General features: G+C 37.8%; 1 protein-coding gene across 14 annotated transcripts in view; it reads right to left on the bottom strand.

Moving 5' to 3' along the window:
- grip2b (glutamate receptor interacting protein 2b) overlaps positions 1-17,453 on the bottom strand; it is a 390,622-nt gene that overhangs the window by 65,231 nt on the left and 307,938 nt on the right. For 5 of the 14 annotated variants that reach the window (XM_051948471.1, XM_051948462.1, XM_051948470.1 and 2 more), the window contains exons 3-6: positions 11,450-11,585; positions 9,674-9,819; positions 6,396-6,481; positions 4,964-5,043 (exon numbers count right to left, since the gene is read on the bottom strand). In XM_051948471.1, coding sequence (XP_051804431.1) covers positions 4,964-5,043; positions 6,396-6,481; positions 9,674-9,819; positions 11,450-11,585 — 448 coding nt within the window. Of the gene's footprint in view, positions 1-4,963; positions 5,044-6,394; positions 6,482-9,673; positions 9,820-11,449; positions 11,586-17,453 lie in introns of all 14 variants that reach the window. The other 9 variants (XM_051948473.1, XM_051948464.1, XM_051948472.1 and 6 more) reach the window with 5 other exon arrangements.

The raw sequence follows: 17,453 nt of genomic DNA, 5'->3' as shown, positions 1-17,453 counted from the left end.
GGAACCACACCTACAGCCGGCTGTGGGTTTAAACAGTGTTTCAGTGTGGATTTTCCCTTTAAAGTCAGCTCTAACATAAATTTTTGCTTGAAACAACCACTCTTAAGGACTTCACTGACATTTCGCCTGCAGCATCTCTCGGTCTGTTTCTGATGATGCAGTGAAAACAGTTTCTTTGCGGTCCTGCATAAAACACCACAGCTCTCTAACACTTTGAGAGTCGGCGCTGTAATTCCCAGTGGGTAATGCTAAAAATGTAGGCACTCCTGGGACTGTATGGTGCTGTGGATTAAGTTTTCTCCAATTGGCATTTAAATGGGATATAAAGCAGCATGAATATCTCATTCGTTTCCCCTGGACTGACCCACATTTTGGAGATGATTTTCTTTAGAATGGTGTTAGATGAGCTTCGGGGCGAAATAACTCAATAGGAAGAATTTAATCTTTAATCTTTGTGCCGGTCTGTCAACTCTGTCTGTGAACCTGTGGAGGTTTATTCAATCTGTGTATGAACTCATGGGTTTATCTAAAATAACTTCATAAAGAAAAATCTAATTTGCGATGTGTGCTCATTTCCTTGAAAATGAAGACATCTATTTGTGTGGGCTAAAGCCATGGCTAATATAAACTGATAGTTCTGGTAGATCTGCAATCAGTTTTGACAAATGTACACCAGATTATAGTGAAAGGGCCCTTTCACCAGCCCTAAAGATGGTGTCAGAGAAGCGTGAAATCGCTCGATCGGTAGAAATGTGACACATTAGCTACTTTCATGCAGTGATTCTGCATCTGCCCTGATTTATTTCTGCATGCAATCCTCACACAGATAGGTGCTAGCAGAGTAAAAATAGCATCCTACAGTTCTAAAGTGATTGAAGCTGCTCGGTGATCAGAGAGGAGGGTTACTCGCTCTTTTCCTGACTGAGCTGCAGCAGCAGCGTAGGAACAGATGAGTCAAGCTGCTTTTTAAGCTGCGAGATTTGTGTCATGCTAATACTGATGGGTGCCAAATTAAAGAAAAAAAAACTAACTCAAAGTGTCTGAGTCAGGTGCTGCTTTACCACAAACCTCTAGGAGGGCTTCAGTGCTCCGTGCCATAGGTGTGTCGTTCTTATTTATGTATTTGGTGTTTTAATCATCATGGTGGACAGTACAATGCTTTAAAATCTCCCACTAGTATTCACTTAGATGAACATGTGACTAAAAGCCATACTCCTACTTTTTTGATATTTTCTATCTACGTCCACTCATATTTTTCCTTTTATTCATCACTTGTCTGCCTGTGATTTATGCAGCCAGCTCTATTTCAAGTCGTTTCAAGAAAGCATTTTTCACAATCAAACCTGGATTGGTGAGGACACAGACAGAATTGTTTCCAGCAGATCTAAATAAGTGCAGAATTTTCAAATGAGGGTGGTACTGAGGCCCTAGAAAGTTCCTGTAAGTGTAAACATATGGATGTATCCTCATTTCCCACTAAATATACACTTTGGTTGATATTTCGCCAATTTTTAAAGCCTCCACCATCAGTACAATTTGATGTGTAGCAAGTACGGCAAGCCAAGGTTTCAGGTTTTTTTTTGCTATTCTGACATGTCAAAATGGTGAACTTGGGTTCCAGAAAGCTTCTGTAAGTGTAAACACATGGATACATCCATGTTTCCTACTAAAAATACAGTCATTGGCAGACATTTTACAAACTTCTGAGGCCTTCAACATCAGTAGAATTTGATGTGTGGCAAAGTATGGCAAGCCGAGGTTGCAGTTCTTTGGTGTTCTGACATGGCAAAATGGTGAAATGAAGTCCTAGAAAGTTCCTGTATTTAGAAATATATGAATGCATCCATGTTCCCTACTAAAAATACAGTCTTTGGTTGACATTTCACCAACTTTTGAGGCCTTTACCGTCAGTAAAATTTAATGTGTGGCAAGTATGACAAACCAAAGTTGCAGTTTTTTGGCATTTTGACATGTCAAAATAATGAAATGAAGTCCTAAAAAGTTCCTGTATTTTGAAAAATGTGGATGTATCCATGTTTCCTACTAAAAATACAGTCTTTAGTTGACATTCTACCACCTTTTGGGACCTCTAACACCAGCAGAATTTGATGTGTGTCAAGTATGACAAGCCAAGGTTGCAGTTTTGGCTATTTAGACATGTCAAAATGGTGAAGTGAGGTCCCAGAAAGTTCCTGCAAGTGTTAATACATGGATGCATTCACAATTCCTACTAAAAATACAGTCTTTGGTTGACATTTCACCAACTTTTGAGGCCTCTGACACCAGTAGAATTTGATGTATAGCAAGTATGGCAAGCCAAGGTTGAGGTATTTTGCTATTTTGACATGCCAAGGATCTCAAGGATCATCAGACTGTGGTGCACACCAACATGTCTGGGTGGGGGTTTTGCATTAAACTAAGCAGAACCTGCACAATTTGACAACAGCTGAAAGCTTTAAACCTTTATTGCTCTTCAACACTGAAATAAGGGCACTTCATTTTGGCTATTTAAAAAAACAGAATTTACAAATAAAGACTCTTTCTTGTCAAATTGCAAAATATTCTTGAGTGATCAAGTCAGAAATCAGACCTCAGTCCAAATGAAGAACTGTGGCTGGACTTGCTGTTCTGCAAAGGGGGTAAAATGGGTTAAAATTACAGTGCCCAGATGTGCAATGCTAACAGACCTATCAACACTTGCTCAGTCCACTAAATGCTGACTTGAAGGGCATGCAGACTTATGCAATCAGTTATTTTGCATTTGATATTTGTAATTAATTAACATTAGTTAGTAGAAATGTTTTCACTTTGACATTAAAGGTTTTTTTTTGTTTAATTCTTGTCTAAAAAGCCAGATTAAATTGACCATGAGTCAATGTTTAAAAGCAAAAAAAAGGTGAAAACTTTCAAGAGTTGTGAATACTTATAAGTGTATGATTTTTGTGCCAATAAAAATGAAAGTTTCTATAAGGGAGAACATCTTAAAGTGGGCTGGATAAGAAATTCATTTATCTTACAGGCAGTTCTTCGCTGATCTAAACCTCATCTGGCTGCACTACTAATTTAAATAAAACTGTGCCAATAGTTTAAATTTTAACTCACCATCTGAGCACAGAAACACAACATTATGCAGCCTTTTGTTTTTCAAGCTGCATTATTTATTGCATTTCGTGACACAGCAAGGTTCCTCGTCTGAGGGCAGGAAGCAGCTTTTAGTTCAAAATTTGTTTTTTTTTTCTTTCATTAATTAGAAATAAGTGTTGTATGTCCTTCTGGTTTCATAAGTTCATCACGCTGAGGTTTCTGTTCACTAAAAGCTGTGCAAGAAATGAAGACGTAACATCTGCGTTTAAGAGCATCAGACCTGATTCTGTCATCTCTTCATTAGGATTTGAAGTTTGATGTCGTGTGAATGGCTCTGCTTTTTCCTTTCTGGAAACCAGAAAAGTAAAATCTAAAAAGGCATTCTCTCCTCTGCAGTACAATATTCCTCCCAGGAGGATTTCAGGGTTTGTAAATATGCAAAAAATCCTGTACTGGATCTACAGAAGGTTGAATCATCGCTGTGTTACATCAGTTAAACAGTCGCAAAGCTGACATTTATACGAAAATGTCACGGATTATTACTTGAACATGAAGGTTGAGACAGACACATGATGACAACATTAAAGGGATATGAGGTGATTCATGCAGCTCTGAGTAACACATAACTGTCAACATACCAGTGACGGTCACTGGAAACGACACCGTTATCCTTGGGCTTTATTCACATGAAGGCTCAGACGAATCTCCTGCACTCCTGACTGCAACTACGCTGCTCTAATTTTATACTTCATGGAGGCCAGCGCTCGTCTGGCTTTTATTTTTCCTAGACATCGCTTTTTTTGGAAGACAGTGCCCCTTTCACTCTATAAAAAGGTCTAAAATGATCCCTTTCTCTGGCTCTGGCAGTACGTGTGTCTGTGTCTTTGTTCAGATGTCTTTTTGTGACTGTATGGCAACAAAAATATTGTTGAATCTGAGTAGTATATTTAACCCTCAGTTTAAGGGTGTTTTGCTTGCTTCTATCACATTCTTTTTCACTGTGGGCTCATTTTTCACTGTAATATAAAGTTCTGCACCTCTATGGAAACAGCACAACCATCGCTAGAATTAGAAAGACCTCAATGATGTCTGATGTACAGTCATATAAAGTATAGCACATCCAAAGCCAAAAATCATAGCAAAGAAAAAAATCCTTTATTTATTATTACTCTAATAATAATAAAAAATAATAATAATAATAATAACAATAAACCCAAATAACAATAAAAACCAAATAAAAAATATTTTTAAAAAGTCCTCCACAAGACAAGAAAATAGTAATAATATGAATGAATGTAACAACAACAATAGTATCTATCTATCTATCTATTATTTGGGGGGTGGGGAGTATTTTCATTTGTTTTTTAACTTTTTCTTTCTAAAACTGGGGGAAAAAGTGATCCATTTGCGTAATAAACATACTTTATGAGTTACATTTTAATTTTGTTTTCAAATTTGTGTTATTTCTGTACATCCTGCAGCTCAGTCCAGTTTACCCATAAAGTCCCTGAGTTTTTCTCATATGATAATTGGTGACAGGTGAGTCACTAATGGCTTTAAAGTTGCACCAAGAAACACAGAATTTTTAGTATTTAGCGGAATCTGATGAGAATAAAGGGTTTATTTTTGTCAAATTTCTTAACAAATCATGTCGACTAAGGTCGGTGCCGTACAGGTGAGTAGCTCAAGGACTGTTGGAAAGTTGAAAATCTGATGGATCTTTCTGTCTTTATGATTTCTGACTCTCAAAAATGGTGTGATTCTGACAACGTTGCCTTCCAAACCCACCAGTAGATCCTGGGGTTCAGATATGTATATGCATATATGTGTGTGCACTATCTTTGGGTTTATGTTTGCTTCAGCATGTATCCAGTCCCACCTGTCTGCAGGGCCTCCTGGCCTGACGTACGTCACCACTAAGGGCCGTGACTTGTGCCAGTCCTCATGGGTTCCACCTGCAGTAGGAGCAGGAAAAAGTAATGTTTACACTCACTTCCGGACTCATGAAAAAAAAAATTTGCTTCTCCTTCAAATACAGGGTGACACAAAAAAAACGGGAACTTTTTAACAATCCAATAAAACCAAGAGTGATGGAAGAAAAATACTTTATTCATAGTAATTGAAACCTTAAAACATGCCATTTACAAAACAATGATGGAATTTTAATTTTTTAAAAATAACTTCCTGTAGATGGCGTCCTCCTGTACGAACGCATTCTTGAAATCTACCTGGGGCTATCTCAAGAGTAAAGTGTACACGACCAAGAACTCTGGATGAGTTAAAACAGAGAATTCAGGATGAAATTCACAGTATCCCAGCTGAGATGTTGCAGCGGTCAATGAGGAATCTCAACAGCAGATTTCAAGAATGCATTCTTACAGGAGGACGCCATCTACAGGAAGTAATTTTTAAAAAATGAAAATTCCATCATTGTTTCGTAAATGGCATGTTTTAAGGTTTCAATTCCTATGAATAAAATAATTTTCTTCCATCACTCTTGGTTTTACTGGATTGTTAAAAAGTTCCCGTTTTTTTGTGTCACCCTGTATTTCCAGCCAAACCACAACAACTGAAAAACGTAATTGCTAAAGATACAAACAGCAAACCATTTATTTATTTATCTTTCAGTTCAGATCAGCAGTTCAAACTCAGACAACCATCAAAAGCAAAACATGGACTCTGACTAGGTTTTCTTTATTCTGTGGTATTCCTTTACCATTAGCTAAATAGCTAACATAATCAAATTCTAAGCAAAGAGGCGGCATGTCACTTATTCCACAACGACAAGTGGACTGAAAATACGTACCAGTTAAAACCATGTTTATTTAGCCTAAACCAAGATTCCGTTATGACAACTATTTATTACTAATATTGTGCAACTCTTTTTAGCCTATATAAATATATATAACTGTAGAGTACTTTTGTTGAGTTTTGGTAAAAACAAACAAAATAATAATCGACAATGTAGCTACTGGAAGCCAGAAAACAAACAAAAAAACCAACAGTGTAATTTAATATTTCGTCATGATTTATTTTTTTAGCCTGACTGTCTGTATTCCTGTTGTTGCTTTGCCTTCTGGATATCCTGCTTTTACTTTGTCCGTCAAAACATTTTGCAAATTCTGTTTTTAAAGATGCTATATGAATAGCTTTATTATATTATTCCGTATTTCTTAGAATGTCTGTATCTCTGCAAGGCAACTGCAACAGTACCTTAATTAAGTGACACCTTTTGAGCAGAGTGTGGCATCAGGAGTGATCACACGGTCCTGCCAACCTACAGTAATTGGCTTCTTCTACTGATAGTTACCTCTCATGACGAAACCAAAGCTGTTCCCCTCTTTGTGCAAACAGATGTCGATTGTCTTTGATATAACCCCTGAGCTGCTGTCTGGTGCTTTGAGAAGGGGGAGATGGAGAATAGAGGAGAGAAAGAGACACAGAAACAGAGAGATGTAATCCATACTGAAGCTGTTAACTGTTTCCTACAGTCTTATTGCTTCTCTGGAAATTTCAACAAGTCCACAGAATGACTTTAATCTAGTTACAGCACGACATATTAATGATAAATTGAACTTGGATCCAGATTAAGTATGTAGTCTTCTGATGTTACAGTAACCTGCAATTCTATTGTGTTAAAATGATATGTATAAAAATAATAATACACTGCCTATCCAAAAAAAAAGTTGCCAGGTAAAGGTGGTCCAATGAAATATTAGCGTGCAACTTTGTTTGGATGGACAGTGTACATTATTTGGGGTACTTGGAGTGTTTCAGTCAGATGAAAGTATAATGAGGCGCTGTGTAAACAAAACAAAATAAAAAAATCAGGTAGGTGCTTTGGCTATATCGACTATAAACTATAAACCAATTGTCTGTCAAAAACATGCACAAATCCAGAAAAAAAATGTATTTCTATTTTTTTCTCCCCAGAGGGAATAAACATGATGTGGTAGGAAAATCTCCCAGGTTAAAAAAAAAGACAAAAAAAAAAGACACAAAATCCATATTGGAAGATGGAAGTTCACCAGGAAGAAAGAGGTTTATGTCACCTGGCAGACTATTAATCTTACAGCGAGATTTAGTTTTTACTCGCTGTTGGTTGTTTGTACAAAACTATACAGCTAGGTTCAGGATATTAACATGCTTTGGGTTAAAATAGGACCCCTTCACAACATGTTTGATGCTTCTCCTTCCATCTAATATCTGACTGATTGGCTGAAAAGGAGTTACTGAAAAACAAATTAATAAAAAGCAAACTTATGTGCATTGGAAACTTATTGTGATGCAATCATAAATGTAATCTAGGAGAAAATATGTTCCCTTTAAACATGCTTGAGAATGCAATTTAGCCATTTTAACTGTTTTTTAAGCAAACATGGCTATATGTTAAAATCATTTTAATAATAGATCTGATCAGGTAACATAATACTGGACAGCATTTTATGACACTATTTTTAAGTAATTACAGCGACAATCATTGAGCCATCAAGGCCATTTCTTTTTCTTGCACATAAAGGTAACTGTAAAGGTAAATTTATCGACATTTACTGCAGACATCTTTATGCAACATAAAAGTTGCTACCACGCAGGCTGTCTGCAGACTGTACATATGCTAGGAAAACAAATGATCATCATCTACACCTTTATAATTCATCTTTCAAAGAGTTGTACTTGAAGAAGTTGCTGACTTTGGAGGTGCTTTGATGTGTACATGCTTTACACTGAAGGTGCCCAAATGTAGCAGGAAGTACCAAAGTCTGCAGAAATCCCATGCTATATCTACAATCACATGGATACCGTCCTACAGTTCAAACTGTAACTAGCTGCTACATCCTGTATAAAGTGCAAAGACACACTCAGACTTTCAGAAGCATCCACAGGAGCCCTGTTTTTCTGTTTGATATGAAGGGGCAACGCTTGTTTTAGTATGAATAAACCATGTTCTAGTTGCAAGCAAATGAACTTCTCTTTTGGGTTCTTGAAGACATTTCATCCAAAATGCTACTACAGTTCTAGATTCAGTTCTTGGATGAGAGGTACAACGTCTTCAAGAACCCAAAATAGAAGTCCAGTTGGTTTCAGCTGTAGGTCGGTCTTCATAAGTCTGGACATGGGATTCATGAGATTGTAGCAAACACATTTCACATCATGCAGTGCGTTGTTGAATTCCATCACACTGCATTTGATAACTCTGTGTTTTTATTCTATAGCCCTCTGCATCGGGATCCCCAATGTACCAACATTTGAATGAATGTAGAGGTTCCATATTGCAAGGAGATACAGTCATATCAATAGATTCATGATTTGTATTCAGTGCCAATGTTCAGTGGTGATGCAGAGGTAGCATGTACTCTATCTACTGAGGTAGAATGTAGGTGTGGAGGTCATTCCTCAGCTGCAATCATAATGTTGTTTCTGTATACAGAGGTTGCAGAAACAATGTTTGCCAACCACTTTGTACAATGTGGTAACATCACATTGGATATGGCCTTATTGGAGCACTAACTTTGTGACTAATAAAAACAGGTTCGATGATCATTCCATCTAAATCATTACATTTTCAGAAAAAAAATTAAATCTGCTCTACCATCTGATTAGCATGATGTTTTTATAGTATAAAACACTTGTAAAGAAATTTTAACTTGATACATTAGATACTTTCTGAGCAAATTTTTGTTTTATTATTGCAGCATGTGACATTTGGATGACAATATCACAGGACCTATTAAAGACAAAAAACTGAAACTTCTGCTGTTTTTTGCCATGCCATTAAGAGAACTGACATGAACTCTGTTCTACTTGAATTTGGCTTGATAGCAATGTTTATGTTTTTCTGGAACAACTTGCCATACCTGCTCGAAAAGTAAAAGTAAATTAGAAAGTATTCGATATGTCTTGCTTGGTATTTTTGTAACATGCAATTCCATGTGGTTCAGAAAACATCACTAATTGAATTCTGCAATACTTTCTTGGTAATGAGTGCTCAAAGATGGGACTTTTCATGATGTCTTTAATATTTGTTTTCATATTTCAACTTTCCTGTATTCAGATAATGTTTGACCTACTTGTCCAGTATTGCAGATTCTGAACCAATGGCATGATAAGAAATAACTGTGAAAATGTCAGTGTTTTATATTTGAAGAGTTCACTTGTAAAAACAGGTAACTCCGTTTTCAGAAAACTCTTTTTTTTATTCTTTACTTGAGATAATAAAATAATAACAATAATAATTTATTTTTTCTCCATTTTGTCATGTATTTTTCTACTGAGTCAAATCCACTAAACTTCAGTTTGATTGATATTATCTCAAGTAAACAATAAAAAAAAAGTTTTCTGAAAATGTATCAAAACGGAGTTATCTGTTAACTCTTCACTTGTAAGTTCACAAGATATTATTGCTCAATCAAAGCCTTATATTTCAATGTGCAAAAGACATGTTCAAAGTAGGTCGACAGGCAAGTTTTTAAAAACATATAACTATATATCTTGTGAAGTATTTGATATATCAAGCCTACATTTCACAGATTCCATAATTTATGACGATTTCAGATGAAATAACTCAGAAGTAAGTTGAACTTATGTGTACCTGTAGGCGGCAGTTCATACTCCACCTCCAGCAGAACTCTCTCTCCTACATTCTTCAGTAAACTAATGATCTCTTCGTGCCGCAGTTTGGTCAGATTGATGCCGTTCACCGACTTGATGTAGTCCCCGACATTTAGCTGGTCGCTCCTGCTCAGAAAAGAAACAAAACCGTTAGCTTGAATGTATGGCTTTAATCTCGGTTGCCTTTGTACAACATGTAATTACTAAAAATCAAGAAAGTGTGAACATACACTCACTGGCCACTTTATTAGGTACACCTTACTCGTAAAAGCTTGGACTCCATTTTGCCTTCAGAACTGCCTCAATTTTTCAAGGCATACTTTCAACAAGGTTTTGGAAACATTACTTGGATATTTCGGTCCATACTGACATGATAGCATCACACAGTTGTTGCAGATTTGTCGGCTAAACATCCACAATGCTGATCTCCTGTTCCACCACATCCCAAAGGCTCTACTGGATTGAGATCTGGTGACTGTGGAGGCCACAGGAGTACAGTGAACTCATCATGTCATGTTCAAGAAACCAGTTTTACATGACTTGAGCTTTGTGACTTTGTGTATTATCCTGTTGGAAGTAGCCATTAGACGATGGTACACTGTGGTCAAAAAGGGATGGACATGGTCAGCAACATTACTCAGGAAGGCTGTGGGGCTTAAACGATGCTCAGTTGGTAATAAGGGGTGTGGCAAGAAAATATCCCCCACACCATTACACCACCATCACCGGCCTGAACCGTTGATACAAGGCAGGATGGATCCATACTTTCATGCTGTTCACACCAAATTCTGACCATCTGAATGTTTTTCCAGTCATCTGTTGTTCAATTTTGGTGAGCCTATGCCAATTGTAGCCTCAGTTTCCAGTTCTTAGCTGACAGAAGTGGCACCCAATGTGGTCTTCTGCTGCTGTAGCCCATCATCTTCGAGGTTGGACGTGCTGTGCATTCAGAGATAGTACTCTGCAATTTTTGGTTTTAATGACTGGTTATTTGAGTGGGCTGCACAGTGGATTGATGATTAGCACTTTCGCCTTGCAGCTAGAAGATCCCTAGTTCGTGTCCCGTCCTTCCTGGGATCTTTCTGCATGGAGTTTACATGTTCTCCTTGTGCATATGTGGAATTCATTTGGGTACTCCGGCTTCCTCCCACAGTCCAAAAACATGCTGAGGTTAATTGATAACTCTAAATTGTCCATAGGTGTGAATACAAGTGTGGTTGTCTATGTGTAGTGATAGAGTGTCCCCTGCCTTTGCCCCAAGCCAGCTGGGATAGACTCCAGCGCCGAATGAGGATTAAGTGGTGTATAAATCATGGATATTTTAGTTTCTGTTGCTTTTCTGTCATCTCCAAACAGAATACCTGTTCTCCTCTGATCTCTCACAACAACAAAACATTTTGTTCCACACAACTGCCGCATACTTTCTCTTTTTTGGATCATTCTCTGTAAACCCTAGAGATGGTTGCGCGTGAATATCCCAGTAGATGAGCAGTTTCTGAAACACTCACACCAGCCTGTCTGGCACCAACAACCATGCCACGTTCAAAGTCACCTAAATCCCCCTTTTTTTTCCATTCTGATGCTCGGTTTGAACTTCAGCAAGTTGTCTTGAACATGACTACATGCCTAAACGCAGTCATGTGATTGGCTGATTAGCTATTTGTATTAACGAGCAATTACAAGGTAAACAGGTGTACCTAATCAAGTGGCTGGTGAGTTTATGTATTATATTCTTTCCTTCTGCGGTTTCACCCACCTGGCTGCCAGTCCTCCGGGTCGTAGGTTCGACACCCGCGGCTTCCCGTCCTTGTCGGTTCCTCCTGAGATGGTGAGTCCAAGCGTGCTGCCTTCTTTCTTCACCAGCTCCACCATGGTCACCCCCCGCAGAGCTTCTAACCAAAAACACACACACACATAAAGACGATAGACGCACACAGAACGAGCAAAGACAGAGGAGGACAAACCCAACACACAAACACAAAATACAGCACAGACAAAAGTGGTTAGCGGCTGCTCTGTCCATTCTTATTCCTGGATTAAAGTGAAACTGAGATACAAGAAAGATAAACTAAAATCTGCCTGCTGCTGTGTGTCCTTGAGCAATACACTGATCTCCTGTTGCTCCAGAGAGCTGAAACGACTAAAATGTAAATTTAAACTAATATAGGCCTCAGCCAAAGAGAATTAACAAGTGCCTCGTTGTCTCTTGCAGTAATTGCGCTTGGAGAGTTGCTGGCGGGGATGAAAAGGTCTTTAAAGGTTAAATCACATCACTGCAACAGCAAAACAGTCAGAGCTCTTCAAAGGAAACTATCAATGGCAAATGCAAGAGTTTGTTTAAAGGCAAAATAATGTATACGCAACGGCTTAAAATGCATTGACCTCGAAACAATTCCATCAATATTAATTGCAGTATTGCTTTTCTCAGTAGTTTGTGCAATATTAGCTTCTGTATCATGCGCATCATTTCATTCAATGCTCAATATTTCACATTTTTCTGTCACCGGTGGAAAATTTCTGTTAAATGTGTAATTTTCATTTTTTTGCAATGTTTTGATTACACGTGCAATATTTCACTTTCACGTACAACGATTGCTTGATTGATGTAATGTGCAATATTTCATTTTAACTTTCATTTTTCAGGTGCAATATTCATTTCATTATTTCAGTATTGTGTGTCATACTATTTTCCCCTCTGTATATATTATCTTTAATTGTTCTATTCCAGCCTTATATTAGCTCAGTAAAGTATGGTACTTATATATTATTGCTCTGTGTTTCTTATGTTATGGTTTTTTCTAAGTGATATCTGGAACAAGAATTCTCTTCAGGGTTAATAAAGTTTTATCTTACCTTATCTTAAAACAGGCTTTTGTGCCATGTAAACCCCTCCTCTGAAACCAGTATTAAAGTAATAATAAACCACAATATCCTAAATTTCTACACTGAACCCAGAGCTGTTGACACACTTTGAAACAGCCTTTACAGTTGTTTTGTACAATTAAAACCCTCCACTGAACCCGCTGAAGTAAATTCTCTGTGGACCTTGATAACAAGGATCAAGGAACGCTTCCTCCTGTTGACTATTTCAACAGGAGGACAAAAAAAAGCATTGTACAATACCATATTCCCTAAACACTCAATTAAACTACTGTATAAACAAATGCAAAAGAATTAGCCTCTTCTCTAACAGCTACAGTATAAACTGCACCTATTCTTGGCCTGAGTCAAGGTTTCCTGAGGTAAACAACTTAATGGGTTGACTTGGGGAAGATGCTGACTTCACCTTCATCTTTCTGCTGCTTTGAAGTTCGAGCTCATGATAAAAGTTCACGGAGACACTTTCTTTTATGGCTGTGTGCACATCTATCTGACGCTTCTGCTGCAAAACATAATCTGTGTGAGTCTGGTCCGGCATCTTCAGCTAGGTCTTTCAACGAGACACAGAATAACCAACCGCTACGATAAATAATGTAGAGGCACGAGAGCTGCCAACAGCAAACTGAAAACTAAACTGTGCTGTTCTGTTTTTACAACGATCATACTGTGTACAACAAAGTGCAACACTGTTCATTCACAGCTTTCATGTGCAACAGCTGTTTTTTTTCTCTCGATAACCTTTAGAGTGCAATAATAATGTAGCACTACTCTCCTGTTTTAATGCAAGTGCAATTCTATACATGTGTGTCTCCTTCAATGGGGTACTTTATTATCATGTCATACATATTCATGGTGACAATTATATGGATCTAAATATGGAAATGTATGACGAATATACATATCCAGATGTCATGTATCTTTATTATATCTTCATTTTTAGCCTCGTATTTCTTCTTCCATGCTTCATTTATATCTAGCGGCTCTAACATGCAGTTCTCACCTGGGATTGATCAATACGGTTTGTTGGATTTGAGCTCATGAATATTTGGTACATTTAAGAAGCTCTACATATACAAGAATCTGTGCAATATCAGCATTTTTTTTCTATTTACACTACCGTTCAAAAGTTTGGGGTCAACCAGACCATTTCACAGTTTCCATGAAAACTCACACTTTTACTCATGTGCTAACATAACTGCACAAGGGTTTTCTAATCATCAATCAGCCTTTCAACACCATTAGCTAACACAATGTAGCATTAGAACACAGGAGTGATGGTTGCTGGAAATGTTCCTCTGTATTCCTATGTATATATTCCACTAAAAATCAGCCGTTTCCAGCTAGAATAGTCATTTACCACATTAACAATGTCTAGAGTGTATTTCTTCTGTTATCTTCACTGAAAAAAATCTTTCAAAAACAAGGACATGTCTAAGTGATCCACTTTTGAATGGTAGTATACATATGTGCAATATTGTTATTTTCCACATCCACAGGAATCTGTGTAATACCTCAATTTCCACATATGGAAGAATCAGTGTTCATGTATTCTTGTCTATTTTCTACTGATCTCTACACATTTGCACTTTCCTCTTTACTGTTTTAATAAGTGCAAATTTCCCACTTTGAGCTCAGTACAGGCTGATCTTTTGTTATACTGTGTTATTTTATCTTATCTTAATTGACATTTGGAGAAAGACAGTTACATATTCCTATACTGTAAGTACCAACAATAGAGGGAAAACAAGAGTTTTGGGGAGAAATTTAAGTGACAGTGCACCACGTAAAGGACAGGAAAATGTCATGGACTGTATGACTTCAAACCAGGAGTGTCTCGTTTTCTCCTGCCAAAAATGTGCCACAAGTTAAATTCGACTTATCTGAGGTCAGGTCACAGTGATAGCAGGCTGAGGAAGGCCTGCCACATGTCTGATTCCCAAAAAATCACTTTCTAGTTCCTTCTGGGGCATCCCAAGATGTTTTAAGTCAGATAAGATATCTATTCCCTCCAGCGAGTTCCTGGTAACCCTGAGGTTTCCTCCCAGGCGCCTGAAAAACTTCCAAAGGAAAGGTGTCAAGAAGGCATCCTTATCAGATGCCCAAACCACATCTACTGGTTCGTTTTGATGCAAAACGGCAGCAACTTTACTCCGAGTTAACTCCAGATGTCTGGGCTCCTCACCCTATCTGAGCCTAGTTAATCTTCAGAGGAAACTAATTTCAGCCACTCTCATTCTTTCAGTCACCACCCAGAGCTTGCGACCATAGGTGAAGGTTGGAATTCGGGCTGCAACTAACGATGAATCGATGTATTGTCTGAGCACTACACATCATCAAAAGTAGAAGTGAGCGCACAGACGACTCATCGATTCATCGTTAGTTGCCGCCCTAGTTGGAGCGTAGATTTACTGGTAAATGGAACCTTTTTCACCACAACTGTTGTGTGTAACATCCAGCACCAACCGCTCATATAAAAAAAAGACAGTAACATATTTAAACTCCTTCACTTGGAAGCAACTCACCCCTACAGTTCTGCAGGTTTCCTGGAGAGATGGAGGCAGACTTAGAGGTGCAGACTCTGAGGCAAGTCTTGTGGATTTGTTAAGACTGAGGCACCAGGGAGTGAATACTATTACCACACGTCTTCGAAAAATGCAAGTCTCATGGCAGTTAATAAAATACAGCAATATAGCAAATACTATAATACTGGCACAGTGCAAAGAAAATTTATCTATTTTGGGGTTCATGGAAAGGTTAAAGGATTTTAGTTTGAAGCAGCCAAAAGAATCTTGGAAGGTAAAATGAGCACGAGGGCACTGAAGAAATAAGTAAAATAAAACCCCGGGGCATTGCTGATAGAGAGATGCCTCCACATTTGACTGTATTTGTACCATTACTATTTACACACACACACACGTAGCTTGGGCATGATAGATGGCTAGATTAGGTAAATCCCTCAGGCGACACTCAGGATCAGTGAAGTGCTTCACACCACAGTTATCTCTGGTGAGTGTTATAACACACACACACACACACACACACACACACACACACACACACACACACACACACACACACACACACACACACACACACACACACACACGCTCACACACACACACACACGCTATCTGCAGAAAGGCACTCATTCATTCATTAGTCCCTCTACTGTTCGCATTTGCATAAAAGCAAAGCTTTTACAAATGTAGTCTGATGCCATGAACATCTTCAGAACCCAATCCATCACTAAATGAGTTGTTTTTTTTCCGTCTCTGCAGAGATGCAGAGCTGAATATGTTCATAAAGTTTTATCTACCTCTTTAATTTGTTGCTCAGGGAATGATGTTATGAAACACTTTCATTCTATTCTACACAGAAAGAAACTCATGAAATGTTTCTGTTATGTAAAAGAGAACTGAAGAAAAAGTTACTTCACATTTAACGACCATCGGACTAATGGAGAGAGTGAAATACTATCTGAGACAAACAAAATATCAGACGCTTTTGAAGTTACACTCAAAGTTAAACTCAACTAATAGGAACAAAGAAAACAGGACTGAAAGGGATGTCGGAAGTGAATGGATCTGAGTTATGCATAATTACAGTATGAATAAAGATTGATAACGAGATGAGGCGAAAAGAATGTAATATGCAACAGACATTCATAAAGAAAGAAAGAAAGAAAAAAAAGAAAGAGAGAAAGAAGGAAAGAAAGAAGGAAGGAAGAAAGGAAAACTAAAAGAAAGAAAGAAAGAAAGACCTTTTATTGTGGGCAGTCTAAGGCACACCTGTGCACTAATCATGGTGTCTAATCAGCATCTTGATATGGCACACCTGTGAGATGGGATGGATTATCTCAGCAAAGGAGAAGTGCTCACTATCACAGATTTAGACAGATTTGTGAACAATATTTGAGAGAAATGGTGATATTGTGGATGTGGAAAACGTTTTAGATCTTTGAGTTCATCTCATAAAAAATGGGAGCAAAAACAAAAGTGCTGTGTTTATATTTTCGTTGAGTGTATTTTTACAAACTAACTGGCAGCTTACATGAAGACACTGCCTGACTCTGTACCACCACCTGTTAACTGAGATGTTTACTCTGCTACATGTGCTGCAGACGGTGCTAGGGGAATTGCAAATAAACAGCTGCTTCTCTACTAGATGAACTACCCCACGTATTGTTTTCTGTACGATGTTTTCATATCAGACAACATAAATGTCAATATGGATGCCATATTTGTTATCTGTTAGCTGATAGACTTCAGTTGCGATGAAGGCATAGTTGATGGAGTGATGGTGAATCTACTGAAAAATGGACTTGTGATTACTTCCTACTAGAACTATCAGGTCACAAGTAAAGACAGATCTATCTTAGATTTCTTTATAAAAAATACCAGAAACAACATTGTGAATGTGTTGATGCATGTATATTATTGCAACAACAGAACAAAAAAGGTTTCGTGGAGCAGTTTGTGCAGATATACTGGGACCAAAAACAGAGAATCCTGAGCTCCCTGCAGTCGCCAGGTTACTCCATTGCTCATACAGAAAATACATCACAGTGTATCTATAGGAACAATTAGCCTGACTGGATGTTGAAAGCTATTTTTTGAAATGTGTCAAACTAATTAAGCAAATTGCTGCTGTCATTGCCAAATTGGGCTTTAGGTGTTTGTCTGGGACAAAAGATCATTATGACGCTTACGTGTGATGACGCAGATTCTGGTTGACACAGTTTACAGCAGAGGTGGAAAGTAACTGAAATCAATTTAAGTATTGTTATTAAGTATAATTCTGTAGAACTTATATTTGTATTTGCGCTCCACTTTATTGTACTTACTCGACTGAATTTGTTGGAGAATTTTAGAAGTAAACAT

Source organism: Acanthochromis polyacanthus, chromosome 5 (assembly GCF_021347895.1).
Source record: "Acanthochromis polyacanthus isolate Apoly-LR-REF ecotype Palm Island chromosome 5, KAUST_Apoly_ChrSc, whole genome shotgun sequence".
Taxonomy (NCBI): Eukaryota; Metazoa; Chordata; class Actinopteri; family Pomacentridae; genus Acanthochromis; species Acanthochromis polyacanthus.
Note: the sequence above shows the minus strand (reverse complement) of the source record. Positions and strands in the feature narration are given on the sequence as shown.